Source organism: Zeugodacus cucurbitae, chromosome 4 (assembly GCF_028554725.1).
Source record: "Zeugodacus cucurbitae isolate PBARC_wt_2022May chromosome 4, idZeuCucr1.2, whole genome shotgun sequence".
Lineage (NCBI taxonomy): Eukaryota > Metazoa > Arthropoda > Insecta > Diptera > Tephritidae > Zeugodacus > Zeugodacus cucurbitae.
Genome location: NC_071669.1, coordinates 25,465,690 through 25,486,862, shown reverse-complemented (window position 1 = coordinate 25,486,862; position 21,173 = coordinate 25,465,690). Strand labels below are relative to the sequence as shown.

The following is a 21,173-nucleotide window of genomic DNA, read 5'->3' as shown; positions in this document are numbered from 1 at the left end:
CTTGAAATCCAACGCAGAATCACTCTTGCCAACAGGTGCTACTTTGGACTGAGTAGGCAATTGAAAAGTAAAGTCCTCTCTCGACGAACCAAAATCAAACTCTATAAGTCGCTCATTATTCCCGTCCTGATGTATGGCGCTGAAGCGTGGACGATGACAACATCCGATGAGACGACTCTTGGGGTTTTCGAGAGAAAGGTTTTGCGCAAGATTTTTGGTCCTCTAAACATTGGCAACGGCGAATACCGCAGGCGATGGAACGATGAGCTGTACGATTTATACGACGACATTGACATAGTTCAGCGAATAAAAAGACAGCGGCTACGCTGGCTAGGTCATGTTGTACGGATGGAAGAAAACACTCCAGCTCTGAAAGTATTCGATGCAGTACCCGCTGGAGGAAGCCGCGGAAGAGGACGACCTCCACTCCGGTGGAAAGACCAAGTGCAAAGTGACCTGGCTTCACTTGGTGTTTCCAATTGGCGCCAAAAAGCAAAAAGGAGGAATGAGTGGCGCGCTCTGGTGGATTCGGCTATAATCGCTTAAAGCGGTTCCTACGCCAAATATATATATATATTTGACATATTTAAAACATAATTTTTTTAGTTGAAACAACTGTGCTGACTTTGGCTCTATTTCTATTTCCGATGACGTGCTGACGAGAGGGAACCCTTTAAATTTTTATATGTTATGTGAGAAGCTTATTTCATTTGCATTGAAATTGAAAATGATAGAGATGGATTACAATATTTTAAATAATTAATATTATTATTCTAGTTAGTTACTTATATATTGACCTTTGCAAAATCTGAATGAGTGACGATATTGTTTTGTTTATAACTGTGAATTAATATGTGTGTACTCAGATGATCTTCCATATTTGATTATTTTTCTTTAAATTGCATTCTGATATTTTAATAAATAAATAATTTAATTTATGATTAAGTATTTGAAAAAATATTATTTTTTAAATTAAAAATGTTGAAAATTAATTTTCGTTATTTGTATTTTTAATTATATTTATTATTAACTAACTAACTATTCGCAATGAAAATTGCTTTGCTTTAATTATATAAATATTAAATAATATTAGGTTAGCTTGAGAATATAACCCATCACCCATAAGCTCAACAGTGTAGTGCCGGGCGTATACGTAATATACAACACTTGTTTTTTGCACTAGCTAAAGCTGATATAATTGCTCGCTATATACCATTAATGCTATTGTATTATCCTATACGTTAGCATACAAAAATGTGTACTAGACTGCTCAGGCTAACGGCATAAGCAATAAATCTACCTGTTCCATATGATTTGCAATGCCATGTTAAGCAAAATCCTACAAAACACATGTTGCGCTGCTCTACTGTGCGTATGGTGTACAGAATTTCACTAAAAACTCGATTGTCCCACACACACATGCACATATAATTTGCGTATTCATGTAGAATGGCTTTATCTCTAAAACGTACTATGAACCGGTTTACTTTAGAATCCATCCTCATTTTTTGCTAAAGAAACGGCCAGGTAGAACCAGGTTGTGTCTTGAAGAAGGGATAGTAGATATGTAAACAATATATGTACATATGTACATACATATCTGTACACAAGCTAAAATTAAATTCATCATTGTTTGCTTTGTAGCACTTATTTAATTTCTTTATAATTTTTTATTGTGTGTGTGTTCACTTTCAGTTAATTTTTGAGTTTTCTTTTCCACATATTCACCGAATGCGCCCTCTGTGTATTGTTCATTCCATTGAGATCATTCATTCCATTTGTCAAAATCATCCACAATTTGCGTTCCACAAATTCATTGTGTCAACCAACGGCTCTTTGCACACTCAACAGCCATCTCGCTCACACTTGTATTGCGCAAATGAACATAACAAAGGTTTGCAAAAAATTTATAATAACAGAGTTGGGCTGTTTGCACGAATGAGCTGCGCGCCAGCGAATAGTGAGCAAAGCAAAGTGGATAAGAGAAGCAACAACAAAAGAGCAATCGAGGCAAAAAGTTGACAGCTTTGTGGAAAAGAAGCGGCGTCAGTAGAATATATTGCTGTGTGCGAGAAATTAGTGTGTTGCGCTAAAGTTGTTAATAAATTCGACATAAAAACATATATAAAATTTGCAAAAATATATAAAATTTATATTTAATGATAATATAAGCGCTAAGGAGTAAGTTAGAGTAGTGGAACCGTAAGTGAGTGTGTTAAATAAACGCTAACATGATGATCAACACACTGCTAGAGCATGTACCCATAAAACTGGAAGCGCCGGATAATGGCGACGAGGGAGACGCAGAAAACAATAGCAAACAGAAAAACAAAATTGTGAAAATGAATGGTAAGAATGTAGTCGTGGATGAAGATGTTAGCGGTGAAGATGATGAAGAGGACGACGAAGACACTGACGAGGATGATTCTGAAACGGATCTACTGGAGGAGGATGATGATGCGACATTAGTACCGATTAGCAGCGATGAAGAAGCAGAGCTGGAAGCCCAACGTATACGATTCCATGAAATAATAGGGAAAAACTTGCATTTACCAACTGTTTCCAAAAACGATGCACTTAAAGGTGGTAAAAAGACAAAATCTGCGAAGAAACTACGTGGTCGCAGTGTTTCGAGTTGTGCTAGTGTCAGCAGTAAAACTTCCGTAGCTTCTTGCTCATCTGCCTCATCAGCTGCAAACAGCAAACGTTCGAAGCAGAGTGATGTACCAAAGCAAAAACAAAAGTCAGATTCTAAGGTTAAAAAGACAGTTGCACGGAGAAATGTGGAAAAAGGTACCAGTACTGAATCAGAAGCCGAGCATGATGATATTGCTGCAACATATAAACGTCCACTTCGTAGTCGTGTTCCCTCCACTTGCTCTGTAGCATCATCGCTAGTCACGCCTTCATGTCAAACGGAATCTTGTGGAAATATTTATGTGTACGAGGAGCAGCAAAAACTTATATTTAATTGTAGCTTTTGCGACTTACGTTATGGCGATATGTCGTCGTTCGCAAAACATTTACATGATGCACATAAACTGTTTCAGGAGGATGAAGATGTGACCACCACAAAAGTAGCGCGTAAAAGTCCACGCACACTAACGAAGCAACAGGCTGAAAATAAAGCGCAGGCGCAGGATAACAAACTGAAGGTGGTAATTAAGACGGAGATAGACCCATACCCTGAAGAAATTGGTGATGATAGCTCAAGTGCACACTCAATGTCACCAATTCCTGGTGATGCAACACTGGAGTCATGTGGAAATGTATTTATTTTAAATGGCAAAAAGCTTTTCTTAATTTGTGGACACTGTGAGTGCAAATATGCCACATTGGATTTATTCCATAAACATTTGAGGCAACAACATCAATTATTCTCCGGACCGGTAAAGGAAATAGATGTATTACCCAAGTGTGAAATTAAGCTTGAGCCGTGCGATGAAGTAGGGCAGCTAACGAAAATGAATGCAGCAGCTATGGCAATTGATAAACAGCGAAAAGCTAGCATCGAAGCAATGTCAGCTTCGCCTGTGATGGTAGTGTTGCCAGTGTCACAAAATGTGGACAACAATGACATCTTGCCAGCAACTGTTGCAGTGCAAGCGCCAGAAACGCCACCCCCTGAAGAAGACAAGACAGTGGAAGCGACAACAATAAATACGTCCAACAAACACGAAGCATTGTCTGAGAAAACAGTTATGAGTGAAGCAGTCTGCGAAGTAGCAAATGAAGAGGTGGATGATAATGAAATACCGCCAAGGGTTGAGGAGCATGCGCAGTTGGAAACGACGCAACAGGTGCCTGCTACAGTAAAGTTTGTAAGTGAAAAAGCACACAATTCTCTTGGAGAAACTATTGAAGATGTCGAACACACAAACAATGCGGAAGAACAGAAACCTGCAGCAAAACGCAAAAGAAAGCGCCGATCGGTAAGAGAACAGCTAGACATTCATAAAATATATTTTTCGAGTTTTTTTTGAACATTAAAAAATATATATATTTATTATTATTTTAATACAAATTTTTATAAATTGCAGGTTTTTTCGAAACGTTCGCCGCCAAAGAAACGAGCTGCAACAACAAAAGCTGCAAATGCACAACAAACTGAAAATAATGACGAAAGCAACACTGATGGCGCAATTGCATTCCCTCCAGCCACTATATCTGTTGCAGAACCCGCTAAAATGGTTAATGACGTCCACTTGGCCCCCATTGCCGAAGAAACACCGATGGAAACAGATTTCACCGAAACGGATGTCAAAACTTTGACTAATTTAGTGCAAGATGTTGTTTCAGATATAGCTGCCCCTATAAACGCTAATGAAATTAAAAAACAAAAAGCTAAAGAAAAGAAAGAAAGCGCAGAAAAAATAAAAATCCACGCAAAGCCGACTGCCAAGCGAACTCGCAAAAATAAAAATCTTACCGTTGAAAACGAAGAATCAGTTTTACCGTCTAAAAGTGCTACCGCCTCCAAATCTTCGTCGCCTGAATTCTCAGGCAAATCTTCGCCTGAACTCGATTTGGCATTGGATGCAACATTGGCGGCCAGTAAACCAGTCGCACATCCCATGCGCACAACATGCTACTCCGAAACTCATAAGCTACGCTACGCTTGTAATCAGTGTCCAAAATCGTTCAGTAAGTCACCACGTCTGGCCGAACACAAGCGTTTACACACAGGCGAGAAGCCGTTCAGTTGCGAAGAATGTGGCAAAACTTTCCGCATTAAAAGACGTCTAAGTGAGCATAAAATGCGTCATCTCAAAGTGAAGGCATATAAGTGTGAAACCTGTGGCATGCCGGTGGCTACCAAACAAGACCTCAGACTACATCAACGCCATCACACCAATGATAGGCGTTATAATTGCCCTGACTGTTCGAAAGCCTTTGTGCGCAGCTCCGATTTGAAAATACATAGACGTGTGCACACGGGTGAGAAGCCGTTCGTTTGTGAAATTTGCCAGAAAACATTTCGGGCCAACCAGAATCTCCTTGTGCATCGGCGTTCACACATGGGCGAGAAGAATTATAAATGCGATTATTGCGACAAACGCTTTATGCGTAATATCGACCGCAAGGTGCACCATCGCACGCATACAGGTAAGTGCAGCAAATTCTAATTTCCTACAAAAACATCAAATATTAATTTCTATTGTTTGCTGTTTCAGGTGAAAGACCATTTAAATGCGAAATTTGTGGACGGTGTTACTCTTCGCGTGCTCATGTGCGCGCACACATACAACGTGAACATGTCGAAAATGGTGGTGACACAAAACCCGAACGCAAGAAAGCCGAACGTAAGACAAAAGTAACTGCAACGGACGAAATTGTGAAGGAACAACAGTTAATTGATGAAATACAAGAACAAATATTGCAGTGTTTAAAAACCGACGATTTAGATGATGAGGAGTTGCCAGCCACAGCAACAGCAACAACGACTATTGTGAAAGCTGCTGAAATAAAAAAGCAGAAACGGCGAAAATCAACACCCCGAACATCGCCGGCACTAAAGAACGGCGTTGACAACGATATGCCCGCGCATACACCCCATCAGGCACAAACGATGGGCGTGCAACAGGTATCCGTAATGGTGTCAATGCAAGTGCAGGACAATGAACCGATGCCTGAGAAAGAGAACGCCTCGACGCTGGTGGGTGGGGTCTCAGCACCACTAAGCAAGAGCACAAAGAGTGAGCGTAAAATATCGAGTTATTTCACTGTGTTGGGACAAAAAACAGAAATCTAAAGACTTGCACATTTCAAATGGAACTAAAAAAACGCAGAATATTATTTTACACTTTTTATAGTGGTTAATTAGGCGTAAGCGATACACATACACACAATTATCTAAGACAACATTAGATATATAGAATTCTCCAATAATATATTTATACATAAAATAGGTTATAGTATATCATATATCATATAAAAGGCGGCACTGTCTTCAAACACATGTGTGTAGTTATGTTGGAAACACGAAACAATACAACTGAAAGACCTCGCCTAAACTGTTGACAAGAAATTTGAACTGTTGAAACTGTTAAAATTACTGTTGAGCATATACATAAAATTTTCAAAATTTAACTACTACTTAGTGTGTTTCCTAATTGGCCGCTTTGCGATTTTCATAATTTATTACAAACACACATTTTTGCTGATATTATTTGATTTAACACAAAACAATTTGTTGCAGTGCCAACGTTATTCCACGAACAAATCCATAAACGCATACAATAATTTATTCAATTTACTTCAACTTCTTATGTTGCAACTCACTTCTTTTAAGTTACTTAAAGCGTAAAAGTCAACTTGAAGAGTGCTACACTGCACACACTTACGATGCATACCATTTATATTATACTCATTAAACTAAAATGATATTCCTAAGTTTGGTTTAATTTTAGCGCTTAATTTATACACTCAAGCGGCGGCTTTAGCGGCTGGCGCAGTTTAATTATAACGCATACATACATACATAGTTTTAATTATTATTATTATTTTTTTTTTTTAAGAGAGAGCGCATACAATTAAACGCTGAATTTATGGATTTATTTGCTTACAAATTATATATTTAATAATTTCAATGCATTCTTTGTAGACTTAAATTAAGTTGGTCGCAGTTAAACTTAAAAGACAAAACGAATGCACTACACAAGCGCTCTACGGTTCGATGTGAGTTTCGGCAGAAATTGATTGCCTCAGATTTCGAAATTGGTTGGTATATATATATGTGTGTGTATGTCCTATGCATTGTATATATTGATGTATATGCTTTTGTTGTTGCTAGTTTGCAAATGTCCGTTTCCTCGTTGACAGCTGCAGAGGCAAAAAAGGTGTTTGATTGTGGCTGAGGCGCTACCTCACTCACTCACTCCCTGACGCAGCTGTTTGTAAGGAAATGCTCACTTCAACCCCAACAAATTCACACACTCATATGTATACTCACTGTATTTTTGCCGTGCCGTGTTCGGTAACTAATTGCTGTGTGTGTGTGTAAACAATTAAGTTTTGATTTAATTACATTTACACATTACTTTTTCAATGCTTAATACGCGTTTAGTTTGTAGTTATCATTAATTTAAAATTTAATAAACTCGTATGATTTGTAATGCTCGGTGTTTTCTTTATAATCTTCATATACATACATACATATATGTATGTAAATAAGTAAATGTGGGAACTTTTTTCGAAAAGTGGCTTGTATTCTAAATTAGAGATATGCATAATCGAGGAATGTTTAATGCCGCTACAACAACAACAATGTTTGGACAAGGTTTGCCAACTAGGCAGTTATTATTACTCTAATTGCCGCTCTCACAACAGTCGGTGGAGCGCACTTGAATTTTTATCCGGCTAAGGACTGTCGAATCGGATGCATTCCTCCAAATTGTTCAGAGAATGTTTTATGTCGCTACAACAACTAAATAACTTGAGAAATATTTTATACCGCTGTAACAACAACAACATGAATAGCGTAACTGGACTGCATTGCCGAAAAGTAATTGCGAATTTTTAACCAATACAACAACAATAACCAAAAGTCTTTGATTCTTCTGAGTTATCTTATGGATTTCGAATCAATTTATAACATAGCGACTTAATATTAAGTTAGGCTTGGCTATACGCGACTAATTAAAAAATACTGTTTCTATGTTAAGAATTTTGAAGAATTAAATTGCAAACCCTTCAAATTGAAGCCTGTTGGATTCGTCCTCAACAAGGGAATATACATAAGCGGAATGTGTTCGCAACCATGGTTTGTCAACTCTGCATTTTAACACTTTTTTAACATTTTTTTGTGGAATGTTTTCTGCCGACGAGATGAGTAACTACTTTTTTTATAAGCAGTATTTTAGTGGTAATTCAAAATAAATAACAAGTCTGTTGCGTTAAAAAATATTTGGTATTAAAAAAATCACTAATTTTTATGAAATTATCTGAAAAATTTCGAGCGAGCCAAATAAGAGACCGAACGAAAAAAAGAATTATAAAAAATGAGATTATTATTAATTATCAGCGGATAATCATCGCAATTTAAATGGAATGTCGTGATAGCAGAAATATAGTCTCGAAAATATTTGTTTAAAAATTAATTAATACTAATTTAGTAAATTTTAGATATAGGCTCTGAGTAATATATATACAGATACACTATATATACTCCAATTGTTGAAGAAAGATTGATAAATCTTTAGGAGTTCTGTTAAGGGTACATAATCCGCGAAAATTTAAATTCACTTTATTTTTTGAACAGGTGTGGATTTGTTAATTTAATGTTAGCATATAAGAATAATTTTATAGTGAGATCAAAATTTTATAAACTTTTGTAATGGATGCGACTTACTTATTATATTATAATAATTGTTCGAACACACATTTCCTCAAAGCATTCATAGATATATTTGATTCGATACCCATGTTGTAATATTTGATCGCTTTTTTATCAATTTCGGTTTATTTTTTCAAGTTTTAAGGAGTTGTCAACACTAATTGAAATTTACATATATAAATATTTTAAATAATATTAATAATAATATTTTTTAGGCAGAGGAAAATTTGAATGTAGAAAACTCACTTCGTATCGAGTTGAATTGAATTTTCTTGAATGATAGATTTAAACTGCTTAACACTAAACATACCATTACGGGTCAAATGGCCCATTTTGAACTTTTGCATTGAAAATGCACGTATAATTTTATTGCGATTGTACATTTGACTTCATGACTTTTTCTAAGTAATTAATGTACAGTTACAAACATATTTTTGTTTTGTTTTTAATTGTTTATTCTGAGTAATCCTTGTTGTATACCGATATCTACCACAACGGGTCATTTGACCCGGAGAGAATTTTTCTGTTTTATGAGATTATAGAGTCATATTTGTAGTCAGTAAGTTGTACATTCTTCTAAAGACTGTTGCGTAAAGTAGTTCAACGAAAATAGCTCAGAATAATTTCAAGAAAATATCAAATTTTAGATTGAAACTATGAGCAGAAATAATTTTACCGAAATTCTTAGATTTATTCGTTTTGATAAAAAAGTCAGTCTCTCCAAGTTTTTTTCAATATCCTTGATTTAGCTGGCATAAATGCCTGGATTTTGTACAAGCAAACGACAGGACAAAATATCTCGAGACAAGATTTTTTACTCAAGCTAGCAGAAGAACTTAGCGCCGACTTTCGAGAAAGCAAGGCGTTGCTCCAATGACGTACAACTAAACTTAAAACTAATCGATCCAAACAGGGTTAGATCGCCGAAAGGGCAGCCCTTGACCGGATAAAATCCGGGTCAACTTCGGTGCGTAGAACCGGCTGCTGTGGGAGTTGCATACAGTCGGGTCATTTGACCCGCTATGGTAGAAATACATAGGTATATATTAAGTCTTGGTATGATTAGTGTTAAGGGGTTAGGTGGGTTTCAGAGGTTGAAAACCAGTGTATTTTTAATTTTTTTTAATATGCAGTCATATTTTTTTTTAAACATATTAGCAGATCAAATACACGTTTTTTAATAGTATTTTGTGAAATTTTTTGGTAAAATTCGCTATTATTGGCTCTTCTAAGATGTGTGCAAAATGTGAACAAAATCGTTTAATTACTTAATTAAAGAATTGAATTTTGACTGACGTGGCCTGATTGGCGTATATCTATTAAAACTTTACTCGGATCGTTTTTAATTGTTTTGGAGAATATTTTAAACATTTTGTACTATTTAATAAGACAAACACACCTAACTCACTAAGAAAAGTCTTGAACGATTTGAGTCCGAAATATTTTTTTCATAATTTCAAAATTCTTATATATTTTATTTATATTTTATGTACATATTTATAATACAGTAATTTCATTTTCATTGCATGACCTCTTCGCTAAGCAAGTTGCAGAATGACAATATTTAAAGCATATTATTTTGAGTTTTGCGATAATTATGCAAGCGTTGCTCATACGAAAACTGCTGCGCTGAGCAATTTATAAGCAAACAAACTTACACTTTGGTAGCATTGAGTTATATATGTACATACAAAAATACATAAAAGCATATACAAACTAACAAATGTACATATGTACAGCAGATGGTTTATATGTACATAATTATATAAACATAATTTATATATTTGTATATGGTCTACGCACACATTTGTATGTATGTATTTGTGTATGTTTGTATGTATGCACTCATGTCCGCCTTTCAGCCAGCCAATGCGACATTTGGCAGCTTGGGTGCTTATGATTGCGTAGGCATTAAATGACATCATACACATACACATATATACAAACTATTGAACATTGAACTTTTGATTTTTAACAAAAACAACAATGCATGAATGAAATGCTTCAAAATAAATGAAAGAAATCAACGAAATACATAAGCAAACAATGCGCACAACACCAGATAGTGACACTTAGAACTCGAGTACTCGATTCATAGCAATGCAAGCAGCGCTTCTTCAACGCTTTCGTGTAGTCGCTCATACTACAGCAGGCCCACAAGGGGTACCCAAAGCACAATTCGCTTTTCAAGTTGCGCATACGTCGCGTTGTGCAGCTGTCAATACGATAGAGGCTACTTCAAGGTGTCGCTGTTTGTTTTCACTTGTCGCTTCGCGCTATGAGCGCGTGTGTGTGTGTTTGCTAATGGACTCGCGCTTGAAATGTATACACATCTATGCCTATTTGTATGTCTGATTGTGTGTGTGTGTGTGAATGTAAAACGCAATTAATGCCAACGCGCTTATGAGTGTGTGAAAAAAGAAAAGCAGTAGGCTAATTGAACGCGAATAAGGTGGAGAGAGGAAACGGCCGCAAGTCACAAACAACTGTGAAATCAAGTGGAACGTACGACTAACAGCAAATGTCTGTTTGTGTGTGTGCGTGTGTGTGTTGGCAGAAAAAACATCGCGTATACGCCCTGACGACAGTGTGGTTCGTCAGCGCCGTTGGTGACGAGTCGCGACTACTGCACACGCTTTGCTTTGTTGCTTTATACTCAGGCACGCGCGCGTGTGTGTGTTTTGCTGAGTGTGAGATGTGCTTGTGATCAGGTGCGCCTTCAAGAGCGGTCTATATGTCTTTATAACTGCATATATGTCTGTATGTGTTGGCACAAGCAACGCAACTCTCCGTTGAGATTTCATCAGTGCGCATTGAAATTAGCTCACTTCACTAACTTTTCGCGGCGTAGAATTCTACAAAACCAGCTTGTGCCACACAGCCACAAGTCGCGTTCTTTACACACACTCATCCATACATACATACAGATATACAGACATACATGTACACCCATAAGCATAATTGTTTGCATATAGCGTGACTTTACTGCTTCTTTCATTTCACCTTGTTTTTGTTTTTTTATTATTTTTTATTTTTGTACATTCTTTGCGGTCGTTAACTTTGACCAATGGTTTTGTTTAATCTGCTTTGGCGCTTCTTCTTCTTCCTACCATTGTTTGCGTCGTTGTTTGTGCTATTCACTTGGCTTCATCACTTCTTTTCTTTTGTGGAACGTATTCGTATTCGCGCTCATTCATTCTTTTGAAAATTCAAACGCGCCTCGCACTGTTTTGCGCTCTTTTTCACACATTCGACGGCGCTTCGCGTTGCTCAGAGCCAGTTGTCTTTGTTTTGCTTTGACGCTTTGCTTATGGGCTAGCGTTTGCTGTTCGTTTGGCGCGAAGTTCACGCAATTCGAAATTGCATTTAAAACTGCAACTCAACGGCAGTCATCAAATTCAAAATATTTAATGGGTATTAAATCAATTTTTTTCTTCCTATTTTGGCATCAATTGATTTATTAATTATCTTTTTCATTAACATTTACTTAAGTTAAACTTATTTCTGAAAGTAATGTTCACATAATATATGAGCTTTTATGGTTGAAAGCTTTGTTTTTCTATCCAAATAGCTTAAGCTTAAAAAGCCTACATCGAAGTCTAATAATTTTTTTTTTAAATAAAAAATTTTATAAAAATAGTTTTGAATTTTAAAATCTAATTTTATTTTTTTAACATGATTTTTTTCATTTTATTTTGACTTCCTCCCTATAATAAATTTTATTATACATTTATAAAGAAACTAAATATGTATGTATATAAAAAAAAACAAGAAAAGATTTCCTAAGTTCGGGTGTAACCGAACCTTTTATACTCTCGCAATTTATTTATTTAATGTTAATAAAATAACAAACAATTCGTCCCACAATCCACTAGAATAACGAAATTATTTATATATGTATAGTATATGGAACCTGGGGTCATTTCTGGATCGATTTCAACTTACTTACTTTTGATAATATACCCTAGCCCTAAGATTAGGTATTTGGGAGCTAGGGGAAGTTATGGCCCGACACACTATTAGAAGAAAACGAATTCCTCTGAATAACATTAAATTATCTGTGAGATTTATCGATATTTTCGGTAAGCACTGTGTTCTTGTTCGATATCTGGAGCCTTGAAAATGTGTGATCCGATTTCGACAATTTTAAAATTACTGATTATACATCTCAAATACAGCGTTTGTATAATGTTCTCTCCCTTGGTTCTTGAAGTATATATTGTAAAGTGAACGAATCAGATGGACTTCAAAATTGTATCATATGGGAAGTAGGTGTCGTTGTTAATCGACACGTTTCTAACGCCATTTTTTAAATTTTTTTCAATTAAATTTATTCTGTAAAATTAGTGTTTCTGACGTTGACCCTTGTAAGTAGATGTATACAAAAATCAATTTGGAGGCAGGTACACGTCCCCTTTTTGAAAAAAAAAAATTACATGTAAACATGTCCCTCATCATTGTGATCGTCGTCATTTTGTGGATGATCCCATTTCACCCTTAACCTCACTCGTTTAGTTTTATGACTTACATACAAACAACCGTTATGTGAACCAAACTATTATACTCTCTTTGTAACATGTTGCGAGAGTATGATTATGAAACTTTACAATTAAAAATATGTATTTCTGAGCAGGACCTTAGAAAAAAAAAGTAGAGCACATCCAATCTCAACAATTACTTAAACCCACTTGTCAATGCCCCAATGCGATCCTTTCACAAAAGCAGAAAACTATTAATCTGCCAAGGAGCAATGTATCAAGAAAGCGGCTAAACCAAAACTGAAATGAAATGCATTTTATCGCAACTTAACCTCGTTTCAATCTTTTAAATAATATCCGCTTTGAGCTTCAACTTGATTTCGTAATTCAAATTGTGCAACTTGTTTGACATGCGATTGCCTCAATCAATGGACTAGACATCCATAATTGCCAATAGCAACAGCAACAAATTTGTTTGAAATACATAAATATATTAAGATTAATTTGACATGTTGCAATATTTATATATGCAAATGTGTGTATGTCGATGTATAAATGCAATGAACGAGACAAAGGCGAAATCATCTGCGGGAAGCATGAATTAATTGAAATCCATAATGATCATGGCGCTTCATGAAGCAACGAGGTACGAGTTAAGTTGCAGCGCATTCGATTGTAGAGAATCGCAAATTACAGCTACTTTTCGATGCATGCAACACATTGTTTCTGTACGCAACGGTTGCATTGGAAATTTAAGTGAAATAATCAAAAATTGAATGGCGATAGTGGAGATGATGGCCGACAAATATTGCTCACTTTATTGCAGCAATCACTCCTCCATCCATGGAATTGTCAATAAAATGCGTCGGATTTATTCCTGTGACTGATAAACGGTGCACACGAATGCACCGAAAGCATTGAAACATGAATGCTCAGTGATTTAATCAGTCAAACCAACGCTTGGTTGAGCCGGCAGCCGATTCGCGTTCATTTTAATGACGCGAGCTAATTAAATTAATTGCAACTACTGCGAGGTGAAATTGTACGTGCTGTTGTGTCACAGGTGTGTGCATGCCCATAACTGTATGTTGCATATTCTAAGTATTAACATTTTATGTGTTAAATTCGATTTTGTAATAAAACTCTGATTTTTAATAATTTTTAATAACTGATTATTCTTAGAGTTTAGGCTTTTTCTAGCTTTAGTGACTCCACTCATCATTTCACTTGTTAGGGTACAAAAATAAAATACTAAATATTTCGATATCGACAGATATATATAGATAGTATCATCTGAAGATAACTTAAATTTCTTTTAAACGAGAGAAAAAACTTTAATTTTATCTCTTATAGAAAACAAAAATTAATTAAATCTATAGAATTCAGATTTTTTTACTAATTCAAGGGTTTAAAAAGGAATCACCATAAACTTTAGACGGTTAACAGAATTATTTTTAGGATACGATTCATATAAAATAAAAATAAACGATTTAAAAAACAAGAAGAGTTGGTTACGAGCAATTAGGTGTTAACATATCTGTTATTAAATTAGCACACAGTTGTCTCTCCATGTTTTGTTGAAACTTTATTACGCAGTGAACAAAAAAATATTCATAACTCAACTTAAAAGCTAAGTATGTGGTGTTTTGAAAGAAATTATACACGGCGTATACGCAACAATTGACATCGTTACGGAATTTGAGTAAAACTTAGAATATTTTGCTGATACACGCGTTCCTCAGCCCATGCCCATGAAATGGCGATAATCAAAAAGCTATAACGTTCTATAAATAAGCCATAAATAAAGCAAATAAAGAAATATTTGGTACATAGGATCTTATTAGAGATGAGTATATTTGAATGGAATTTTTTTGGTAACAAAGGATGGCCCCGCCCTCTAATAGGTTACTAAAGCTGTATCAACCAAACTTCCTACAGGCAGTTCATTATCCAGTACAAAAATGGAGGAAATTTGATTGTAACCACGCCTAAATCCCACACAGAGGTTATGTTGAAAACTACTAAAAGTGTAAGGTAAAACCCCAGAGACCCTGAATTGTATAGAAAAGATGGCAAAGAAGGTCTGCACCCATATTGGTATAACAAATTAAAAATGTGCGTGACCCCGTTTACTTATTGGTAAAAAGTGTCAGGAATTACTCAACCAATTTCTGCGAAATTCAATCAATGACACTTTCTTGGCATCCCAATTGTATATCTTGAAAAAAGGCGAAATCGGGTAACAACCACGCCTACTTTCCTGATAACACAATTATGAAGACCATCCGATTCGTTCATTTAGAAATCTATAAATTAAGCACCAGTGAAGATGTCCGAACAAAACTTTGCACAACAGCATTTCTATTATGGCATGCCAGTATAAAAATAACCGAAACCGGACTATAACTTTTGAAGGTATGATAATTCGATCATGAAGACCTAAGTGCTTGGGGCTAATATTTTCCCGCAATATCGGTAAATCTCTCAGATATTCTAAAGAAATTCGAAGGTGATTTTTTATGGTGTGCCACCCTGCCGAAAATTTGGTCAATATTTCCTCTAGTCCGCACATAATTCATATACGTATTTGCAAACGTACGGTGGACTTTATACCGTAGATATCGGTTAATTGTGACATATCATAGTCAAATATATACATATATGTAAGTATATGCTTGATGACAAAAATAGTTGAAAACGGTCCAGGAATTACCTCAGCTGTCATGTACTATATATGATATGTTATTCTAGTGGAGTTTTGCCGAATATGTGGTTTGAATTGAGTGTAATCTTAATAAAATTAAATAAATAAATTGTGAGAGTATAAGATGTTCGGTTACACCCGGATTCGATTCAAAAGTTATTTGGTAAAATAACACTTTTCTTTTGTATGGCAAATTGATCTAAATCAGTCAAATACCGGTTAGTTGATCAATTAAGTCCTGTGCGAAAAGGCTATAAGCCTCATATGATCTGATCCTACTATTTTCCCTCAGTATAAATAAAACGCATACGATATTTAATTGAGAAATTTTATTATATTTTAATTTCATTTAATAAAAGTATTATTTTTTGGGGTACTTAAGCGGAAAACGGTGGCGCACTATCGTATTTGTTTACTTGCTTAAAGCAAATTCATTGATATCAATTAGCTCTTTTATAATAAATTAATGTTTAAAAACAATACTCTTATCAAACGTGTTCTTATTTATTACGCAGTTCCAGAAGATGTCAATCATTTTCTAATTTCTGCCGTTATCTACAAAATCAATGATTTACGGTGCTGGCGTCTATTATATTAGCGCATGATAGTATATCATTTGCCGTGGGTTCGAAGCTCATTATATTTCCCCACAATCCGATCAACATCAAATAAAAATAAAATTCAAAGATTTTTGAGTCCAAAATAACTAAACCTAAGTGAGACCTTAAAGAAATATGAAAATACTGATTAACGGGAAAGGAATAGATATTTTTATATAATCTTTTTAACTACTTCAAGAATTATTAAATTGCCGATTTCTGTAAATCAATATGAGAAACGTTTGAAAATGTCGTAAATAAAAAATGAAGTACCTTCACTCAACTGTTTCGTGTTGTGTGAAACGGAAATGCGATTGCCACTCTTCGAGAGACTCTCAGAATTTAGTACGTGCTAAAAGCGCTCATCCTAAATCACGGGTTAATAAATTTCAAATTAAATGCGCATGCTTGTTAACAGAATAATTCATTAAGGCGACAAGAAGCAAAGCAAAGTAAAGTGTTCTTGACAAGATTAATTGCGATGATAGCAGAATTTAAAGTATAAGAATTTGTGCTAAAAATAACTAATTTGAAATTAATTACTCACTTATATACATATGGAATGTATATCAGTATATAATTTGATTGACAGCAAGAAAAAAATAGAGGAAAGTGTACTGAATATGATAGTAAAACAAGATAAGTCAAGAGAGAAAAGGGTTGGGTAATTTACAATGAGACAACAATGAGAAATAGAGTTGAAGATATCCACCACAGCATATGAATCTTCAAAGCAATGTGAAGTCTATTAGACACAATAACTATATGCATAAACCATATAGTATATAACATATCCAGATTTCACTAAGGTCCTCAATCTGTCGCTGATCGCTCTTAATGCACGCAGTACGCAGTACCACCACAGCACTTAGGGTTATAAACGTCCAGATAACTCATAGCCTAACTCAAAAACTCCCTGTCAGAGGAGGATTCTACAGTGTTTCTTGTCAAAAGCCTTTGTCACAGCCGATCACACAAAGCTGCTATAAGACATTGAAGTTGGACCATGAATTATCTGAGCGGCCGTCAGTCATCTGTAATATTTCGAAGAAAAATTTCAAAACTTAGAAAAATTAAACAAGGAGTCCGCAGGTTAGTGTCCTCTCTCCTCTTCTGTTTAATGTCTATATTCTCCCAACCAGCGATAGTCTCAGTCACCTCTTTCGTTGACGATTATACGATATTGACATTAGGCAATGGAATCGATGACATGTGATGACAGGTCCTTCTTCACCTGGTCCTTCCATCAGAGTGGAGGCCTCCCTCTTCCTCGCCTACCACCAGCGGGTACAACATCGAACACTTTCAGAAATGGAGCACTTTATAACACATACAGCTCATCATTCCATCTTCTGCGGTATTCGCCATTGCCAATGATTAAGGGACCATAAATCTTGCGCAAAACATTTCTCTAGAAATTTCCTAGTGCCGTCTCATCGGATGTCCAAGTTGAAGAACCTCGTTTTGTTGCGGAGTGTGACTAGACGTTCATCCACCAGGACTCGACCGCGAAGTCTCTCTCCCACCACGAATCCTACACCGAATTTGCGCTCCTTTATATGGCCGCTGTAGTAGATGTCACAAAGACCCACCTTCTTCCGTCCTTGTCCCGTCCATCGCATTTCTTGGATAACGGTCATGTCATCCTTTACCTAAATATTTCTGTCGTTGGCTTTAAAATTCTGTGAGCAATCAAAAAATGTTGGGTGTTACATTGGATGTGTCCTATATTCTTTAACTTCTCATACGACCGCGAAACTAGAATGACTCTGGGGCAACTTTATTATATATATTGTAGTAGCTTAAATTCTTGCATATGTCCCGCATGCAAAGAGAGTCCGCATGACAATAATCACCTATTTGCATGAAATCAATCCCACCTATCTAACACCCCTTTCTTTTTGGTCTAACCCTATCGAAACAGCGCGTTTCTTTGACCTCCCATTGGATGACTACGATGCCAATTGATTTACATATATTTACCATTTCGAGCAGGGCTAGATAACCGAGAAGTCGACACATGGAATCATGGTTTCCATGATTTTATAGCTAAAAATATTCATATATATGAGTAAATATGTATGTATGTAGGTGTATGTTCTTATACTTATAATTAAATTAAATATATACTTTCAAAGTGTTGCCCGTTAGCACTGTAAATATGCAAACAATTTGATATTGAAATATTTCCGAATTGTGACTAAAATAGAAATAAGCAACTAATTGTGCTTATCATGGAAAAATACTTCAATCTGCGCGAATGTAAGGGTGTGTGTGCGTGTGTGTTTAGCAATATTGTTGGTAATCAAAATTTTTATTAAAAGTGTACACTTAAATTTAATGTATGAGTACGAAAATAAATTCCATTTGCGTTTGTTAAATTTTGTATGCGCTGAGTATACCGAGATTCACACACACATACATATGTACATACATTGGTATATTGTATGGCTTAATTCGCACTTTGATAAAGACGCACATGTGTGACAATTCGTCAAGTGACAAGTGCTAGGCAGCGCCGCATGGACGGACGGACGGACGGACACTTCACTTCAGTGCGATTCGGTTCGTTTAAATGTTTTTATTGCAATATTGACGCAAAAGTGATTGTTCTGATAAAACTACAAATACTTGCACATATACACTCGTATGTATGTATGTATGTGTATGTATGTAAATAGACACATTTAGTTGTTTGTGTTAATGGGTGTTCAGGCGAAATCTTCCTACTCACTCCCATGTGCACTTGTGTATACGTAGAATTTTTCAAGTGCCACTGCCATCAGAATCAAAACAAACTCGAGCGCTTCCAACAGCCTTGCTCTTTATCTGTGATTATATGCGCGCTCATATGATTGCATCGACACTCTGAGCATTGCTTGGCTTGAGATTCAACTTGCGGCTATTTGCATTGCACTGTCTTCTGTTTACAATCAACTTTTCGCCTAGAAAATTAATTATTATCCACATGCAAGCAATACTTGTAAGAGACTATGTCATACATACATGTAAATATTTATGTATGTATGTATGTATGCAAATTGTCTTGTAGACAAGTGTAGGCTAACTTACGCTACCTTCCCCATCCATTTATTAAAATACTCGCGAATCGTTGCTCCAATTTTAATTTACACCTTTTACGATGTCAGATAACAGTTAAGTTTGCGCATACAAATATACAACTGTACAACAACAACGATGAGCAAACAGCGCGAAATACTACAACACTTCGCGCTTGTACGATTGTAATTCAAGCGTATTATTACTATCACGATCTGTGTTCGACGTCTGTTTATTTATCGAGTTATTAAAATGGCAATTAAGATGGGTCGCCAGCAGCAACTACGAGCCGAGTCTAATGAACGATAAACAACAACGTGACAATGCGCGTTACTAATTTACAATGTATACATACATATACATACATATCTATAGACAAATATATGCACTGTAATATGTAAATATATGTATAAACGAGTAGAGGACCTTTTACTTATTTAGCAAATAGCTACATATTTGCGATGGGACTTTGGGGGCTCAAGCCGTGATATGGAAATTTTTGCAAAATCTCAAGAACGTTTCCGACGTCTATTGACAACGGAGTTATGTTGTTCTTCCACCGGAATATAGACTTCATTTAGTTATAGATATGTGTATGTACATATGTATATATTAAAATAATAGTCTCTACGTCTGTTAAGTATTATAGAAATAAATTTTATGACAGTTTTGTTCCATTATTTTATTTTTTGGAATGTTCGTGGCGTCGTTTCTGACGTAGCATGTTCCAAACTTATCACTATCATTCTTCGAGACCATATGTTATTCTTTACTGGCGTAAACAACCATTACGCGGTTATAGCCGAGATTACAACAACGCGCCATTCGTTTTTCCTTATCTTTTTTGGCGCCAATTGGTGATTCCAAGTTAAGCCAGATCCTTACCATCTGGTCCTTCCAACGGAGTGGAGGCCTTCCTCTTCTTAGGCTTCCACCAGCGGGTACTGCATCGAACACTTTCAAAGCTGGAGCGCTTTCGTCCATTCGAACAACATGACCTAGCCAGCGCAGCCGCTGTCTTTTTATTCGCTGAACTATGTCTATGTCGTCGAATACCTCATATAGCTCATCGTTTCATCGTCTGCAGTATTCGCCATTGCCAATGTTTAATGGACCGTAAATTTTCCTCCAAACCTTTCTCTCAAAAACTCCTAGTTTCTTCTCATCGGTTGTTGACATCGTTCACGCTTCCGCACTATAAAGCAGGCCGGGAAAGATAGGTGACTTTGGTTTTTATTCGTCGAAAGTGGACTTAACTTTTCAATTGCCTACTCAGTCCAAAGTAACACCAGTTGGCAAGAGTGAATCTGCGTTTGATTTCCTGGCTAACATTGTTATTGGTGTTAACGCTGGTTCAAAGATAGATGAACAACTCCAATGTTATGACTGTCAACAGTGACGTGTGAGCCAAGACGCGAATGCGTTAACTGTTTGTTTGATAACAGGAGATATCGACATAGCCAAATAATCGATATAGTCAAACAAAATACCAGAGACAAGGTGTGTCCCAGCAAAATTCTTTGCAAAACAACAACAACAAATTCTTGAAAACAAACTCTTTTCTTGGTTAGAAGGTTTAGTTTCTATCCATACATATGAATTTTGATCGAATATGTTTGAAAACTGCTATATTACATATATTTAGTATCCAACTGTTACTGTTTCCCTTTTTAACTGCATATATTAGTTATAGGGTGGGTAAAGTGGATGTCGTACATCGCTCCTAGGCCATTGTGACTCTATCGGGTCTACAATCCTCTCACACTACCATGCCATCTCTTAACCATACTGTGGTCTTGATATAGCTGTTCAATTCATCAAGTTTTATTAGTGCAACTTCGGAGACATCTTCAAGAAAATCGGGACTGATCGTTGTCTTCCTTTTCCTGTGCAAAGCCTTGCATCCATGTAGAAGATGTTCTACTGACCTGTTAACTCACAAGAACTCTAGTTCTTAAGTGGTTTTTTTTCGTTTGAACAAACAGCATGTTGCTCTT

At 36.0% G+C, this 21,173-nt stretch overlaps 2 protein-coding genes across 7 annotated transcripts in view; one reads left to right on the top strand and one right to left on the bottom strand.

Annotated features, from left to right (window-relative positions):
* LOC105215879 (uncharacterized) overlaps positions 1-21,173 on the bottom strand; it is a 76,992-nt gene that overhangs the window by 8,753 nt on the left and 47,066 nt on the right. The window lies entirely within an intron of this gene.
* LOC105215878 (uncharacterized) lies at positions 1,823-7,115 on the top strand. Its single transcript, XM_011190057.3, has 3 exons — positions 1,823-3,932; positions 4,041-5,106; positions 5,175-7,115. Exons 1-3 carry the CDS (start codon positions 2,232-2,234, stop codon positions 5,750-5,752), a joined length of 3,345 nt encoding a protein of 1,114 aa, XP_011188359.1. The 5' UTR covers positions 1,823-2,231; the 3' UTR covers positions 5,753-7,115.